This window comes from Prunus mume, linkage group LG8 (assembly GCF_029339155.1).
Source record: "Prunus mume cultivar Tortuosa linkage group LG8, ASM2933915v1, whole genome shotgun sequence".
In the NCBI taxonomy this organism is placed as follows: domain Eukaryota; kingdom Viridiplantae; phylum Streptophyta; class Magnoliopsida; order Rosales; family Rosaceae; genus Prunus; species Prunus mume.
This window is the reverse complement of record NC_142705.1, coordinates 21,047,621-21,060,546: the sequence shown is the minus strand read 5'-3', so window position 1 is coordinate 21,060,546 and position 12,926 is coordinate 21,047,621. Positions and strand designations below refer to the sequence as shown.

Below are 12,926 nucleotides of genomic sequence, written 5' to 3'. Positions count from 1 at the left end.
ACCTTAAGGTGAACGGGTCAAAATCAAGAGAAATAAAATGTCTTTTCAACAAAGATGTACATTCTTGAGAAATCAAGAACAGGTTGTTGAGGCCCAAAAAAGTCCATGGTTGGACCCAAATAAGTTTTCGGTCCAATACGATACTGTATTAAGAAAAGTCACATATCGAAGTACACGAAGGTTCATCATATACACGTCATAGTCCACGTGCCATGCTAAATAAATAATTTGCCATGCCAAGGATTGAAATAATATTATAAAATACAGGCTCATGCTAAACTAAACACCGTGTCCCTATTTAAGGACGATAAAATTGAAGCACACCAAGCGACATGCCACGCCAAGCAAGACATGTGAGTACCAACATATTGGGCTATTTCTCTCTTTTATGCTTACCAACATATTTGGGCTCAAGAAATGAGCTTGAGTTTTGGGGCTCCCAAGTAGTCCAAAACTTCCATTTCTCGGCTCATCAATGGGCCTTATGAAAGCTCATTACCATTCCATACCACAACCCACTTAAGCAAGCCCTGGGCATTTGTGTGGCTTGGGCCCACTTAAGCTTGTAGCGTGGCTGTGAAGTAATGGTTCTCTGCTTGGCATGACATGTTGTGCTTGAATTTTATGATCTTTGACATGATGCTTGGTGGGGTAATTAGCATGGGCTTGTAGAGCCATTGCCTTTTATAAGCTCATTTTAATTCTTAGCGTGACGGATTGCATATTTATTTCGCATGGCACGTGGTCGTGGCTTGTGCAAGCGCGAATGACGAATTTTGCATGCTCCGAACCGAGTTTTTTCTTAATAAGGTGTCACACTGGGGCAAGAATTTATTTAGGCCCAACCTTGGATTTTTGGGCCTTAACAATGAAAAATGAAAGGATAGAGAGGATATAGATGATTGGTGTGAGTTGAGACTATGGTTTTATAGAGGGATTTAGAAGATAGAGATGACATGTGATGCAAGTGTAACAACTGAAAATCTTATTCGAAATCTGAGATGTGAATTTTATAATAAATATAGACACGTGACAACCGAAAATCTTATTTGAAATATGAGATGTGAATTTTATAATAAATATTGACACTTGGCAATCGAAAATCTTATCCAAATTAACCGTTTAAGTATAAAAAATAAAATTAATTTAAAGTGAAAGGTAATTGTTCTTTGCCATGGCAATGGGTGGAAACTCAACAAAATAATTATAAGGACGTGCACTATTCTATGAATAATAGCAGCCATTGCATTTTGTCATGACAAATGGGTGAAAATGCTCTTAAATGCTCAACAATTTTACAACACATTTCCAAATGTGAGATTGGACATGTATCACAATTTTTTTCCCCCACAGATTTTTTCCCCTCCTAACCCAAAAAAAAAAAAAAACATTTCCCCTTGGTTGTTAATTTCAAGTTTTAATCCTAACCACACATAGTATCAAAGGACACTTGATTCATAAAAGAGGTCAGTTGGATCACGGGTTGACCCGTAAAGCACCATAACCGTACCCGGCAGGAATAAGGGAACGAGAGCCTCCACAATCTGGGTGATATATAATGTCGTAGTTGCGAAACATTTCGGGTTTTTAGGGTTTTAGTCCGAAGTCATCTCAAACTCAAACCACACTGCACTGTACGAAGCATGACTGCCCAAACTCAAGAAGAGCAGCTCGCTGCCCAACTCGAACAGCAAAAAATTCATGTAATCTCTCTCTCTCTCTCTCTCTCTCTCACGTTACATGTTCGTTCGCAGTTTATCAACGGTTTCAATTGAGTAGAGGCTTGTGATATGTGATAGTTCTCTGGATTGGCTTACCCCTTCTGGGTTTTCTTTTATTTATTGTTTCGGAATGTTGATATTGCCTGGATTTTTTTTTTTTTTTTGTGTGTGGGTATAATAATAAATTAGCTGATCTTTTCTGCTAGCTGATCTAGAAAATGATTTGGAAAGATTTTATGGTTGGAGTGTGATTTTTTTTTTGGGTTATATTTTGCGTTTTAGCTGCTATGGTGTTGAATTTCCAATAAATATTTCCAATGGATCGATGAATGCGCAACACATTTATACATAGTGAACTTAACTACTACAGACCTAAAAGGGTTTAATTTTGATGTAATATTATTTCCTTGTGATCAGCCTTTAGAATTAGTTTTGTATCCATTTTAGAGGGGATGTGATCCAGTTTACCGTGCTTTTTTTTTTTTTTTTTTTTTTTTTCTGCTTATGTTTTAGTTATGTAGTAGCTATTGGGGTTGCTTGGAAACCTTTCCTTACGGCTTGGAGAAACAGATATACTACTGACCTTTGAGTTTTCATTTTTAGTTTCACTTGTATCATTGTTTCTTCTTTAATACTTTGGTTGGTGAAGGTTGATTTTTTTGGTTATTAGCTGGGTGATTCTTAATCAGCCTTCCATTTCACACTGCATCAGCCATTTGCAAAAATGTGAACCGAAATTTGACTTTATATGATTTGCTTCTGACTAAATTAAGATGACTGAGGTTTGAATCAATGGGGTGTGAGAAGAAGGGTCAAGGGAGAACAACTAGAACTGTCTGCTGCATCAGATGATGTGAGGAGCTTCTGTTCTTATTTCTCTAGCACTTGAGGTGAACTCTTGTTTTGAGTTTGATATTGCATGGGTGGCTTCAGACCTTCGTTTGATTGGGAGGTCTATAATTGATTCTTGCCCAGCCAAAGAAAGAAAACCTAATTGAGGACATAGGTTTTGTAAGGGTTCAGTCATTCACATAGATCGGCATATGGTTACACCTAACATTGGTGTTAATATTAGTAGGTCAAAATGTGGCATTATGTAGCTAAATATTAAGAATTGAGGAATGGAATGATCACGGAGGATCCTTGATATATTTTTGAACCTCAAAATGCTGCATTAAAATTGCATGGATTTAGTTTTTTTTTTTTTTTTTGGGTTCCCTTAGAATATTGGCCTCTCAAATTAAGGAATCATGGAAGTGTGGGTTTTCTTACGTGACATAAAGAAGCATTTTGGGAAGTGAACACTTCTGCATTTAATCAGTGCCCATTAAGAACTCGGTTTGGATAATCGAGATTGGTCAATCTCTGATTGTATCTTATTGAACTTTCAAACTTTGCTCATTACAAGACATTTTACCTCTTGCCTGTATTCCATTAACTGGAGTATGTTACCTCAGTTGATGCTTTCAAGCAGATAGCATGTTTATCTGGTTAGGTTTAACAGGCATGTTTATTTATCATTTTAATCTTTTGTCCGGATTAAGACAATCTTGTTGGCCGAATTAGTGGCCTACTATTGTGATGTCAATTGTGAACTGTAAAATATTTCACAGTAGATCACTAGTCTAAGTTGGTATTTTCAATTAGTGGGAGAAAGAATGTGATGCTCAATTCACTCAATACCCATTGGACTTGGCTTATCTTGATTTCCAATTGACTAGTCTCATAGGTTCATAAAGTTATATGTTTAACTTGTTTGGGTACTAATTTGTCATGTTTATGTGCAATATATGACTGTTTTAGTTATGTCCTTTCCTACTATAGTTGTTAATCTTGTGCTGATGTTTAGTGGTGGAGAATAGCAAATATATTCTGTTGCTAGAGTTATCATTCAATACATTATCTAGGATGCTTCACCTTTTCTTTGTTGGGCAAGAAAGTTTGATTGGCATTTTGTGTAGGATGATGAGCCCGTAGTTGAGGACGAAGATGATGAAGATGATGATGATGAAGAAGATGATGACAAGGATGACGATGATGTGGAAGGTAAAGTGCACATTGAAAATGTTAATTTTTGGTTTTTTCTTTTACCTTTTTTTTTATTTAAGCTTCTCTGCATGCGAAAGGCGTTTTCTACTACCAAGATGGACATACCCAAAACTGCCCCATAACATTACCCTTTCTTTCCAATTTATACTCACTCATTTATATATTTCTTTTGAAAGATTTTTTATTCTTTATGCTCACATTCATTTATTGCATCATTCATATTAAATATTTTTTTTATTAGTTTGACAATGAATTTAGGAACAAAATGTACATAATCTAAGTAATGCGGACATAGATGTTTGATCCTGAAGTATATGACATTTTTTCTTATATGCCAATATGTAATAAAAAATTCATACTCTTTAAACATGTCTATACTGTTGCACTATTCACCTAACCCCTTATGAATAAAACATCAAAGTTTCACGGAAAGATAAGATAAAATTTGTAGTGCCAGAAAAAAATTAAGGGAATCAATCTGAACAAGGAAATCACAGAGACAACTAGAATTCCAAAATCAAACACTACATAGAGTTTGTAAGTGAAAAGAAATTGCAGATAAATGATACACCTGTTCTTCGTTGTGTCATCTAGAAATGAAAGATGACATGACTGTACTGAAAGTTGGAGTTTTTCTTGTCGGTTTATACTCAAATGAATAGTTAAACCGAGAAAATTGACTGAAGGCCATTCATTGGTATTTGTCCTTTTCAACAGATTTCAACAGATTTATTTCTCCCATTTTTGTCCTTTTCAAATGGTAACAGTTCTACGTTAATAATTTTACTAGCCTACTTTAATAACTTTTTTTAATTTAAAAGATTGCTTTAACTATTTTATTCCTCATTAATTAAGTTGTATTATTTTAGAATTCTAATTAGCAAAGGATATTTCTTGGTATATTGAAAGTTACACCAAACTCTGCCTCTGCCTTTATATATATAGATTAGGTAGAAATTTTTTTAGGCAATCTGAGCAGCATATTTGAATTTAAGTATTAATTTTATTATGTTTTTGATAAAAAAAAATATTAGTTTGATTAGGGGATTGAATAATCTTTCCATTAACATAAGTAGAAGCCATGGGTAAAAAAGGTTGTGTTGCTGTCTTCAATGCACCATGCAATGTTTTTTTCTCTATGTTTAGCTTGGCCTTTCTCTTGTTCGGGTTATGATTTTCTTTCTGGGCAGAAATATGCCCATAATTATCTGGTTGTGTGACTGAAAATTTAAAAAATTAAAGATATAAGAGTGTTGAATTTTTGGTAAATTTTTTCAACTGAATGGTTTGGTTTAGCTGAAGAGCCCACCCCGAGAGATGATAATTCTGGCTCTGGTCCTTGCTGCTATAAAAAATTGGGGGGTGGGTGGGTTGGAGGGAAGTTCAACATTATATCTTGTATAGTCAATGTAAATATGGGTATAAATTTTTGTCTAAATGTCACTGGCAGGACAAGGAGATGCAAGTGGTAGGTCTAAGCAGAGCAGAAGTGAAAAGAAGAGTCGCAAGGCAATGTTGAAACTTGGAATGAAGCCAATACCAGGTGTCAGCCGTGTGACTGTCAAGAAGAGCAAGAATGTTGGTGTTGATTTGTTGCATTTTTTTATATTTATTTTTTGATTGCAACGTCCTGGCTTATATGAGATCTATGCATATGGTTAATGTTTTTATCTTTGTTCTTGCAGATTCTGTTTGTTATCTCAAAGCCAGATGTTTTTAAGAGCCCCGCATCTGATACGTATGTCATTTTTGGGGAAGCAAAGATTGAAGATTTAAGCTCACAACTTCAAACTCAGGCTGCGGAGCAGTTCAAGGCTCCTAATCTAAATACTGTGACAGCAAACCCTGAACCATCAACATTGGCTCAAGATGATGAAGATATAGATGAAACTGGTGTGGAACCCAAGGACATAGAGTTGGTGATGACACAAGCTGGGGTTTCAAGACCAAGAGCCGTTAAAGCACTCAAAGCAGCAGATGGAGACATTGTTTCTGCCATTATGGAATTAACAAACTGAGCCACCTTCTCTGCGAAACTTTACATCTGATGAGTTTTTTTTTTTTTTTGGGGCCCCCAGTGCTGTCTACTTGAGAATTTGAGATTTAAATTTCGAATGTCTTTGTTTCTTTAATCCTTGTACCAGTATGATATAACTCTGATGGTTATGATGTATGGTTTGGATGTCTTTGCTTGTAGTGCATTGCACCTCTTCATTTATACAATATCATCTTGCATATCAGTTGCTCAGCATGCTTATAATCAGTGGCGCTACATATATCCCGTTGTGGTAGATTGTACTTTTGGTGTGATGTATGAAATACCAGGGTTGGGGGTTATTATCTAGGCTTGAGATACCTTGTGTGCCCTCCCAGTCTCCTATCTACCGTTTTGACACCTGTCCGTGAACTGCTTGTTTGGTAGAGATTATAGATGGACTGACAATCACTTGCGTTTCTCCATATAATGATTTATGAAAAAGCAGCTTGTTTGTTTGGGTGTGATTCCGGCCCTCCAAAAATCACTTCCAAACAGATCATTATTGATTAATTGATTAATTTATGTTTTTTAAAAAAATATAGATGGACCACGTCACCTATCTAAGGGAGTCTCAAGTGTGGATGGGTGACATGATCCACCCACCAGCCAGAACCAAGATTTTCTCCGAGTAGGGGCCAGAAGCTGGCTTCAGTCAATCCTTGCCGCGGCCTCTGTTTTAGTGAACGAGCTAGCTTACTAATTTAGTAGCCTAGACAACCATGTGTTGGATGATCATCATCCCTGAAACTTGCATTGAAAGGGAAAGCCCTGGATATTCTGCAGAGTTGGTGGAAACATAATTTTAATTTCAAGCACTACATTTTGAGCTTGAAGAGCCCTCTGCTTTTGCATTTGTGAAGATTCAGATTTGTTACATACTTGAGGATGAATGTACAACTGGATTTTGTGCTTGAAGATAGATCGCCATCGTCTTCCGAATTCATGTATTGAGCACTGATAATATTTTAAGTGTCCCCTGTATCTGAGAATATTGAATTGTTTTTCGTACGGTGGAAATTGGTAAAAGCATGAAGTCCACAAGAAGTATATTTCCTCCACAGCAAGTTAGCAACCTTATGCTTTCTTGTAAAGGTAAATAAAATATTGCCAAAATGTTTATCTAAAGGATAATCTCTTGAAGACATTAAATTATTCCATGGATCGCTCTCTGCCTTCACTTCTAATGGTTCAATTACTTGTGTTTCCAAGGCTACACCAGCACTTACATCAGACGGTTTTGCTGCATACCTCCGTCTTTGCCTCCTCATCTTCCAAACTACCCCATCTTCCTCCAAGGGCCATTGCCATCATCTCGTATATCTTGTTTCCCAATTCAGCTGCGCTCTCTTGGCATCTGTGCTGTCAGGGGCCTTCTTGCAAGCAGCCTGCAGTAGAAAACAACTGTCAAATCCAGAGATTTTTTTTTTGGCCAAGCGTTAGGGAGGGGGAGTAAAGCATTGGTTTGGGTTCCTCAAGATTGCACACTACCAAGTTTCAAACCCAGGTGCCATGTTGGGGTGGGGGAAGGGGACCACTAGAACCACTGTGGTACAACCCCACTGGCATCCAGAGATTTTTTTAAAGTCCTGTACTTCCAAGTCTTGTATTTTTCTACCACTACTTTGCAAACCAAATTTTCTATACCAACATTGTTCCCCTACCGCACTACCACCAAAGTTGGCAGGATAGATACCTCTATCTTTCTGAACCAACTTTTCCAAGAATCGAGCACTTTTCAGACTGTCTGCTGCCAAGTAATAGATTGCATTCGGGTTCTCAGGCATGTTCTCAACATAATCATCTAAGCTAATCAGTTATTCCTCACTTTTTGAAGAGTAGAACCGCAACAAGGGGGTTATGCACTTGTGATTTGCTGAGTCCTTGAAGCATCCTAACTTTAGAAACCTGCCAAAGTTCTCCCATAACTTCTTGTAATCCTGGGATCAAATAATATCATTTTCCAATTTAATAACAATTTTCAGCCTTTCAGGTGGAATCGAAGAGAAAACACAAGCTTAATTGCTGCCACCAACCTCTCTATTTTCAGTCTCAGAGATCTCTTGAATCATGTCAAATGTTATCCGTTTGAGTTGCTTTCTCATAATCCTTACCTGAAAATAGTAGATAGATAGACTAAGAAATAATACAATACAACCTGATACAAATATCTAAGCACAAAAAAAAAAAAAAAACAAAGAACAAATATTAACTGCTACAGAGATGTCCACAAATTTTAAGAGTAATAGCATTCCCTTCACAAAATGCATGAAGATAGTAGAAAAACTAGGGCTTACAATTCGACTTTCTTGAAGAATCTCTTGAGAAACATTTAGAGGAAGATCATTCGAATCCACCACACCCTTAACAAAGCTTAGGTGTCAAGGAAACTGCAAAAAGAATAATTCAATGTATTACAGCGACAAACCATATTTCCAAGCATATAAGCATCAACCCCAAAATGTATTTTGAACATTCCAGATGGCACATCACTAGTTGAATACCATCAATGCCTATAACATCTAAATATTTCCATTTGTTTTTTTTCACAACAGCTAAAAAACTCCATTGATGATGGATAAAACAACACTTCTTTTGATTAGAACATGTAATAACTACAATGAGTATTAAGGAATACTTCATTTTCCAATTTAAATACAGAATAAACAGTCAACACCAGCATTGTTAATAATATACCAATCATAAAATAAATCACCAAAAAGGAAACTTAATGTGCAACAGTATTTGCAACAAAGATGATCACCATTGACATGAAACCAAATCAACGAACTAAATGGAAGCTCAAAGTCACATGGTTTCCAATATATCAAAGCTTACCAGTTCACCATCAAAATCATCTGAGATAAATATCCGTTTCACATACAAATAAGCATCAACCCCAAAATGTATTTTGAACCTTCCAAATGGCACATCACTAGTTGAATACCATCAATGCCTATAACATCTAAAAATCTCCATTTTTTTTTTCACAACAGCTAAAAAACTCCATTGATGATGGATAAAACAACATTTCTTTTGATTAGAACATGTAATAACTACAATGAGTATTAAGGAATACTTCATTTTCCAATTTAAATAAAGAATAAACAGTCAACACCAGCATTGTTAATAATATACCAATCATAAAATAAATCACAAAAAAGGAAACTTAAAGTGCAACAGTATTTGCAACAAAGATGATCACCACTGACATGAAACCAAAACAACGAACTAAATGGAAGCTCAAAGTCACATGGTTTCCAATATATCAAAACTTACCAGTTCACCATCAAAATCATCTGAGATACATATCCATTTCACATACAAACATATATTCTTTGTTTTTGCATTGACAACATCCTCGTTGTTAAGAGGCCCCATTCCAGGAATATAAAGAACACTCCTGAACTCCACCTCACCCTGTGCAGATTTCAAAGTTAAACTCTAAATCTGATACATTTTCTACCTCAACCAAATTATTAAAACAAAACACAAGAAGACAAAGGGAGAGAGAGACCATTTTAGTACCTCAGTGGTGAAGTGAGTGTATGCAACTGGATCCAAGAGCTCACTACAAGTTTTTTGTAAAATTCATGGCACTCATCTTTTCAACTTCCTTTGGATTCCGCATCTGCACAAGAACAAAACAAAATTAATTTTAAAAAAGGCTAATAAAATATATAACAAGAAAATACATGCACAATAGGCAAACGGGCCATGCAGAATCTAAAATACATTTATGACATCAATAATGCTATGCCTTCAACTTACCCATACGCTTTGTTTCATTGGCTAATTCCCAATCCCAATAATTCTCAGTTTTTGTCTTATTTTTTATTTCACCCTGGTAACAATCAAAGTAACTTATTACACTGTAAAAGTTACTGAGAAAAAATTATATTTCCCACAATTAGGAATCCTATGTCTCTGGCTTTGGTTCTTCCTCATTTTCCACCTGCCAAAAGTTTCCACTCAGTGAGGATTCACAAAACTGCTAATTCCTTCATCATATGAACAACAGATACTTCTTAATCATATAACTGTAAGGTATAGAAGAAATGTAGCCTCAATGATTCGTTTGCAATAATCAACCGATTTTGATAAAAGTTTGCATCTCAGAGAGTCACATTTTGACAACAATACTTTTCTGATTATCACCTATAATGTACACTTGACATGCACCTTCAACTAATAAAGAAGTAACAGTCCAATCATTAAGGAAAAGATGAATCACATGCAGAAATCCAATTCTATTAATCCCTTCAAAACTTGCCCCTTGCCATATAGAGGGAACGGGTATGACAAGCAGAAAATGAAGTCCCCACCTCAACAGTCCTTGATTTTTTCTTTCCATGTAAAGATTGGGGAAGGAAACAAAGTGCAAGTAATTCTTCACCAAACCCTGGATCTGGGGCGGATCTGAGAATTCATACTTGTCATCCGGCTGCAAGGAGAGATATAACTTTGAGATAGTTTGTATAAGACATCAGAATAAATTGAAAAATAAGCAATGAACTGTCTCAACAAAAGATAATGACTTTAATGTGTCAACATCTAGCAATAGCCGGACATAACTTCAATGCCCAATAAACGAAAAGTCACATGCAAAATGACCAAATCCCATGAAAAGAGAAATGAAGTAGCAGGTATGGTACCCTTAAATAGAGGGTGATCTGTGTTCCATGGCGTATGAGATTTTCAGGATCAGTTTCTTCCCTAATTACATAAGAGAGCTATTGCCTGCATCTCCAAGCAGAGAGGGGTTAGCCACACTCAAACATCTCAACTTGTCCAAAGCATGACTAGCATTACTGGAACAGGAAAGAAAAATACAGTCAACATATGGGCCAACTAATAAGGCGCATGCAAAACGCATCATAATGAGCATAAACTGTCCTCTGGAAAACAGTAGTATACGACCTAATGTTATTATGAAAGAACTAGGAAACTGTTTTGACTTAGTCATTTCTGGAAATATAGTATTTATTCATTCATTTTTATGAGAGAATGGAGATATATGAATATAATGTTATACCTCATGAACTGAATTTGTCTAATATGAGCCAGTGAAACGCTTTTCCCAATGGTCAGATGCCAAAAGATTCCCCATGTTAATCATGAAGAAAGCCAAGTTTGAACATCTCGGCTAGAAGATCAGCTACTGAATTAAGATCACCATGATGACGAAAAGTATTCAGCATCACCTCACACAGTTCTTGATCAGGAAAAATCCCATCAGATAACATCATACAGAAAAAATATTTTGCATCAGTTATTAGACACCTTTTGCACAATCTATTAATAACAGCACTATAATCCCGAATGGAGATTTCAAATCCTTTCTCCACCATTTGATGGAAGAGCCCCACTGCCCTATGTACATCATGCTTTGCACAATGTGCCTTGATCAATGTGGTATAAGCAACTTTTGTCAAATTGATATTGCAGTCACAAAGAGAAACCAGTAGCCTGTCAGCATCCATTAGGTCGCCATATACACAAAGACCATTGATGAGAACATTATATGTAACAGGAGTAGGCTCAAGATTATGAATCAACATCTCATTGTGCAACTGAAAAGCTTTCTTGAAGTCTCGAGCTTTACAGAAACATTTTATCAGAGTATTATATGTGATTTGATCTGGGGTTATGCCCTTAGCATACATTTCCTCAACTAAGTGAACAGCCTCCTGCAGCTTCCCCAGTTTGATAAGTCCTTTAATAACTACCGTGTAAGATACATGAGTTGGTTCTATAGCATTTGCTTCCATCTCCTGAAGCAACTCAAGCATGCCATGGATGTTTCCTCGTTCAATGTTGGCATCCATAAGAGTAGTATAAGTAAATGGACTTGGTAGCAATCCAAACAGCTTGATGGTATCCAACATCTTATGAGCCTCAACTAGTTTCCCAGTTTTGCAGAAACCATAAATAAGAGTATTGAAAGTGACAATACTAGGATTTATTCGCTTTTCAATTATTTGTTTATACAATCGCGTGGCTTGTGCAATGCTACCTATTTTGACATACCCATCCATCATAATATTATACATACAATAACCTCTGTCACATCCCTTTTTAGTAGATTATCAAAATGCTTCCTTACCTCAGATATATCCCCTTTCTCACGCAGACCTAAGAGAATAGAACGGTGTACAAAGTAATTGGGAATGATTCACTTCATGTACATTTCTCTATATATTTTGCTAGCCCTCTGAACATCTCCTTTCTTGCATAGGCCATGAATGAGGATAGAATATGTTATAAGATCTCGTTCCAAGCCAACAGCTTCCATCTCATATAGCAATCTCAATGCTTCTACTACTCGTCCACTTTTACACAAACTTCAGAGGAGTACACTGTATATACTGACACTCAACTGAAAACCCTTGAAAGCATTTCTTCCTGCAACTTAAGGGCTTCTTCAATATTTCCAGCATGGCAGTGCCCACATATCAAAATTGTATATGTCACATGATCCGGACTTATTAACCCTTTAATCAACATTTTCTGAATGACCTCGTGAGCTCCACTCATCAAACCAAGTAGATGAACCTTACAAAGAATGTTGTAGGTGACTGTGTCAGGCTGTACCCCATGCCTCTCCATGTCTTTAGTGAACTCCAATGCTTCTTCCAATGAACCCGCTATACACTGCCCATGAATAAGAATATTATAACTGTATGAATCAGGAAGTAGTCCACACTTGAATATCAAACAAAAAAACGACTTCGCAACATCCACAAACCCCAATTTACAGAACCTAGACATGATGGTATTGAATGAAACAACTGAAGGCCAACTCTCCATATTTTCCACACCCATGAAGAACGAAACTGCATCTTGTAGGCCGGATTGCTCACATAATCCATCTATAAGTATGTCAAAAGTGTGGTCACTCTGATGAGTTCCACGATCTTTAACTTCATTATAAACAATCCACATGATATCTGTATGCTTTAAGTTATGCAACAGACAGTTATAGGTTGGTGTTGAAATGTTCAAATTCAGATCTTTCATCTTAACAATAACAGACAGAGCATCATGAATCATCTCAGATCTTGAATAAGCAAACGCCAACATATCCCACACCACACCACTCGAATCCCAGTCCCTGAATC

At 36.4% G+C, this 12,926-nt stretch overlaps 1 protein-coding gene and 1 pseudogene across 2 annotated transcripts; one reads left to right on the top strand and one right to left on the bottom strand.

Annotated features, from left to right (window-relative positions):
* The first annotated feature begins 1,544 nt into the window (after nucleotides 1–1,544).
* LOC103342256 (nascent polypeptide-associated complex subunit alpha-like protein 1) lies at nucleotides 1,545–6,010 on the top strand. Its single transcript, XM_008245867.3, has 4 exons — nucleotides 1,545–1,703; nucleotides 3,683–3,767; nucleotides 5,221–5,348; nucleotides 5,456–6,010. Exons 1-4 carry the CDS (start codon nucleotides 1,644–1,646, stop codon nucleotides 5,786–5,788), a joined length of 606 nt encoding a protein of 201 aa, XP_008244089.2. The 5' UTR covers nucleotides 1,545–1,643; the 3' UTR covers nucleotides 5,789–6,010.
* An 819-nt stretch (nucleotides 6,011–6,829) lies between these two features.
* On the bottom strand, nucleotides 6,830–11,843 carry LOC103342287 (uncharacterized; annotated as a pseudogene). The gene is made up of 10 exons (XR_016122916.1): nucleotides 11,010–11,843; nucleotides 10,461–10,538; nucleotides 10,131–10,249; nucleotides 9,577–9,760; nucleotides 9,334–9,436; nucleotides 9,085–9,225; nucleotides 8,103–8,195; nucleotides 7,842–7,919; nucleotides 7,297–7,745; nucleotides 6,830–7,193 (listed from the first exon to the last, which is right to left on the bottom strand). The product of XR_016122916.1 is annotated as an uncharacterized LOC103342287 (transcript).
* Between the last annotated feature and the right edge of the window lie 1,083 nt (nucleotides 11,844–12,926).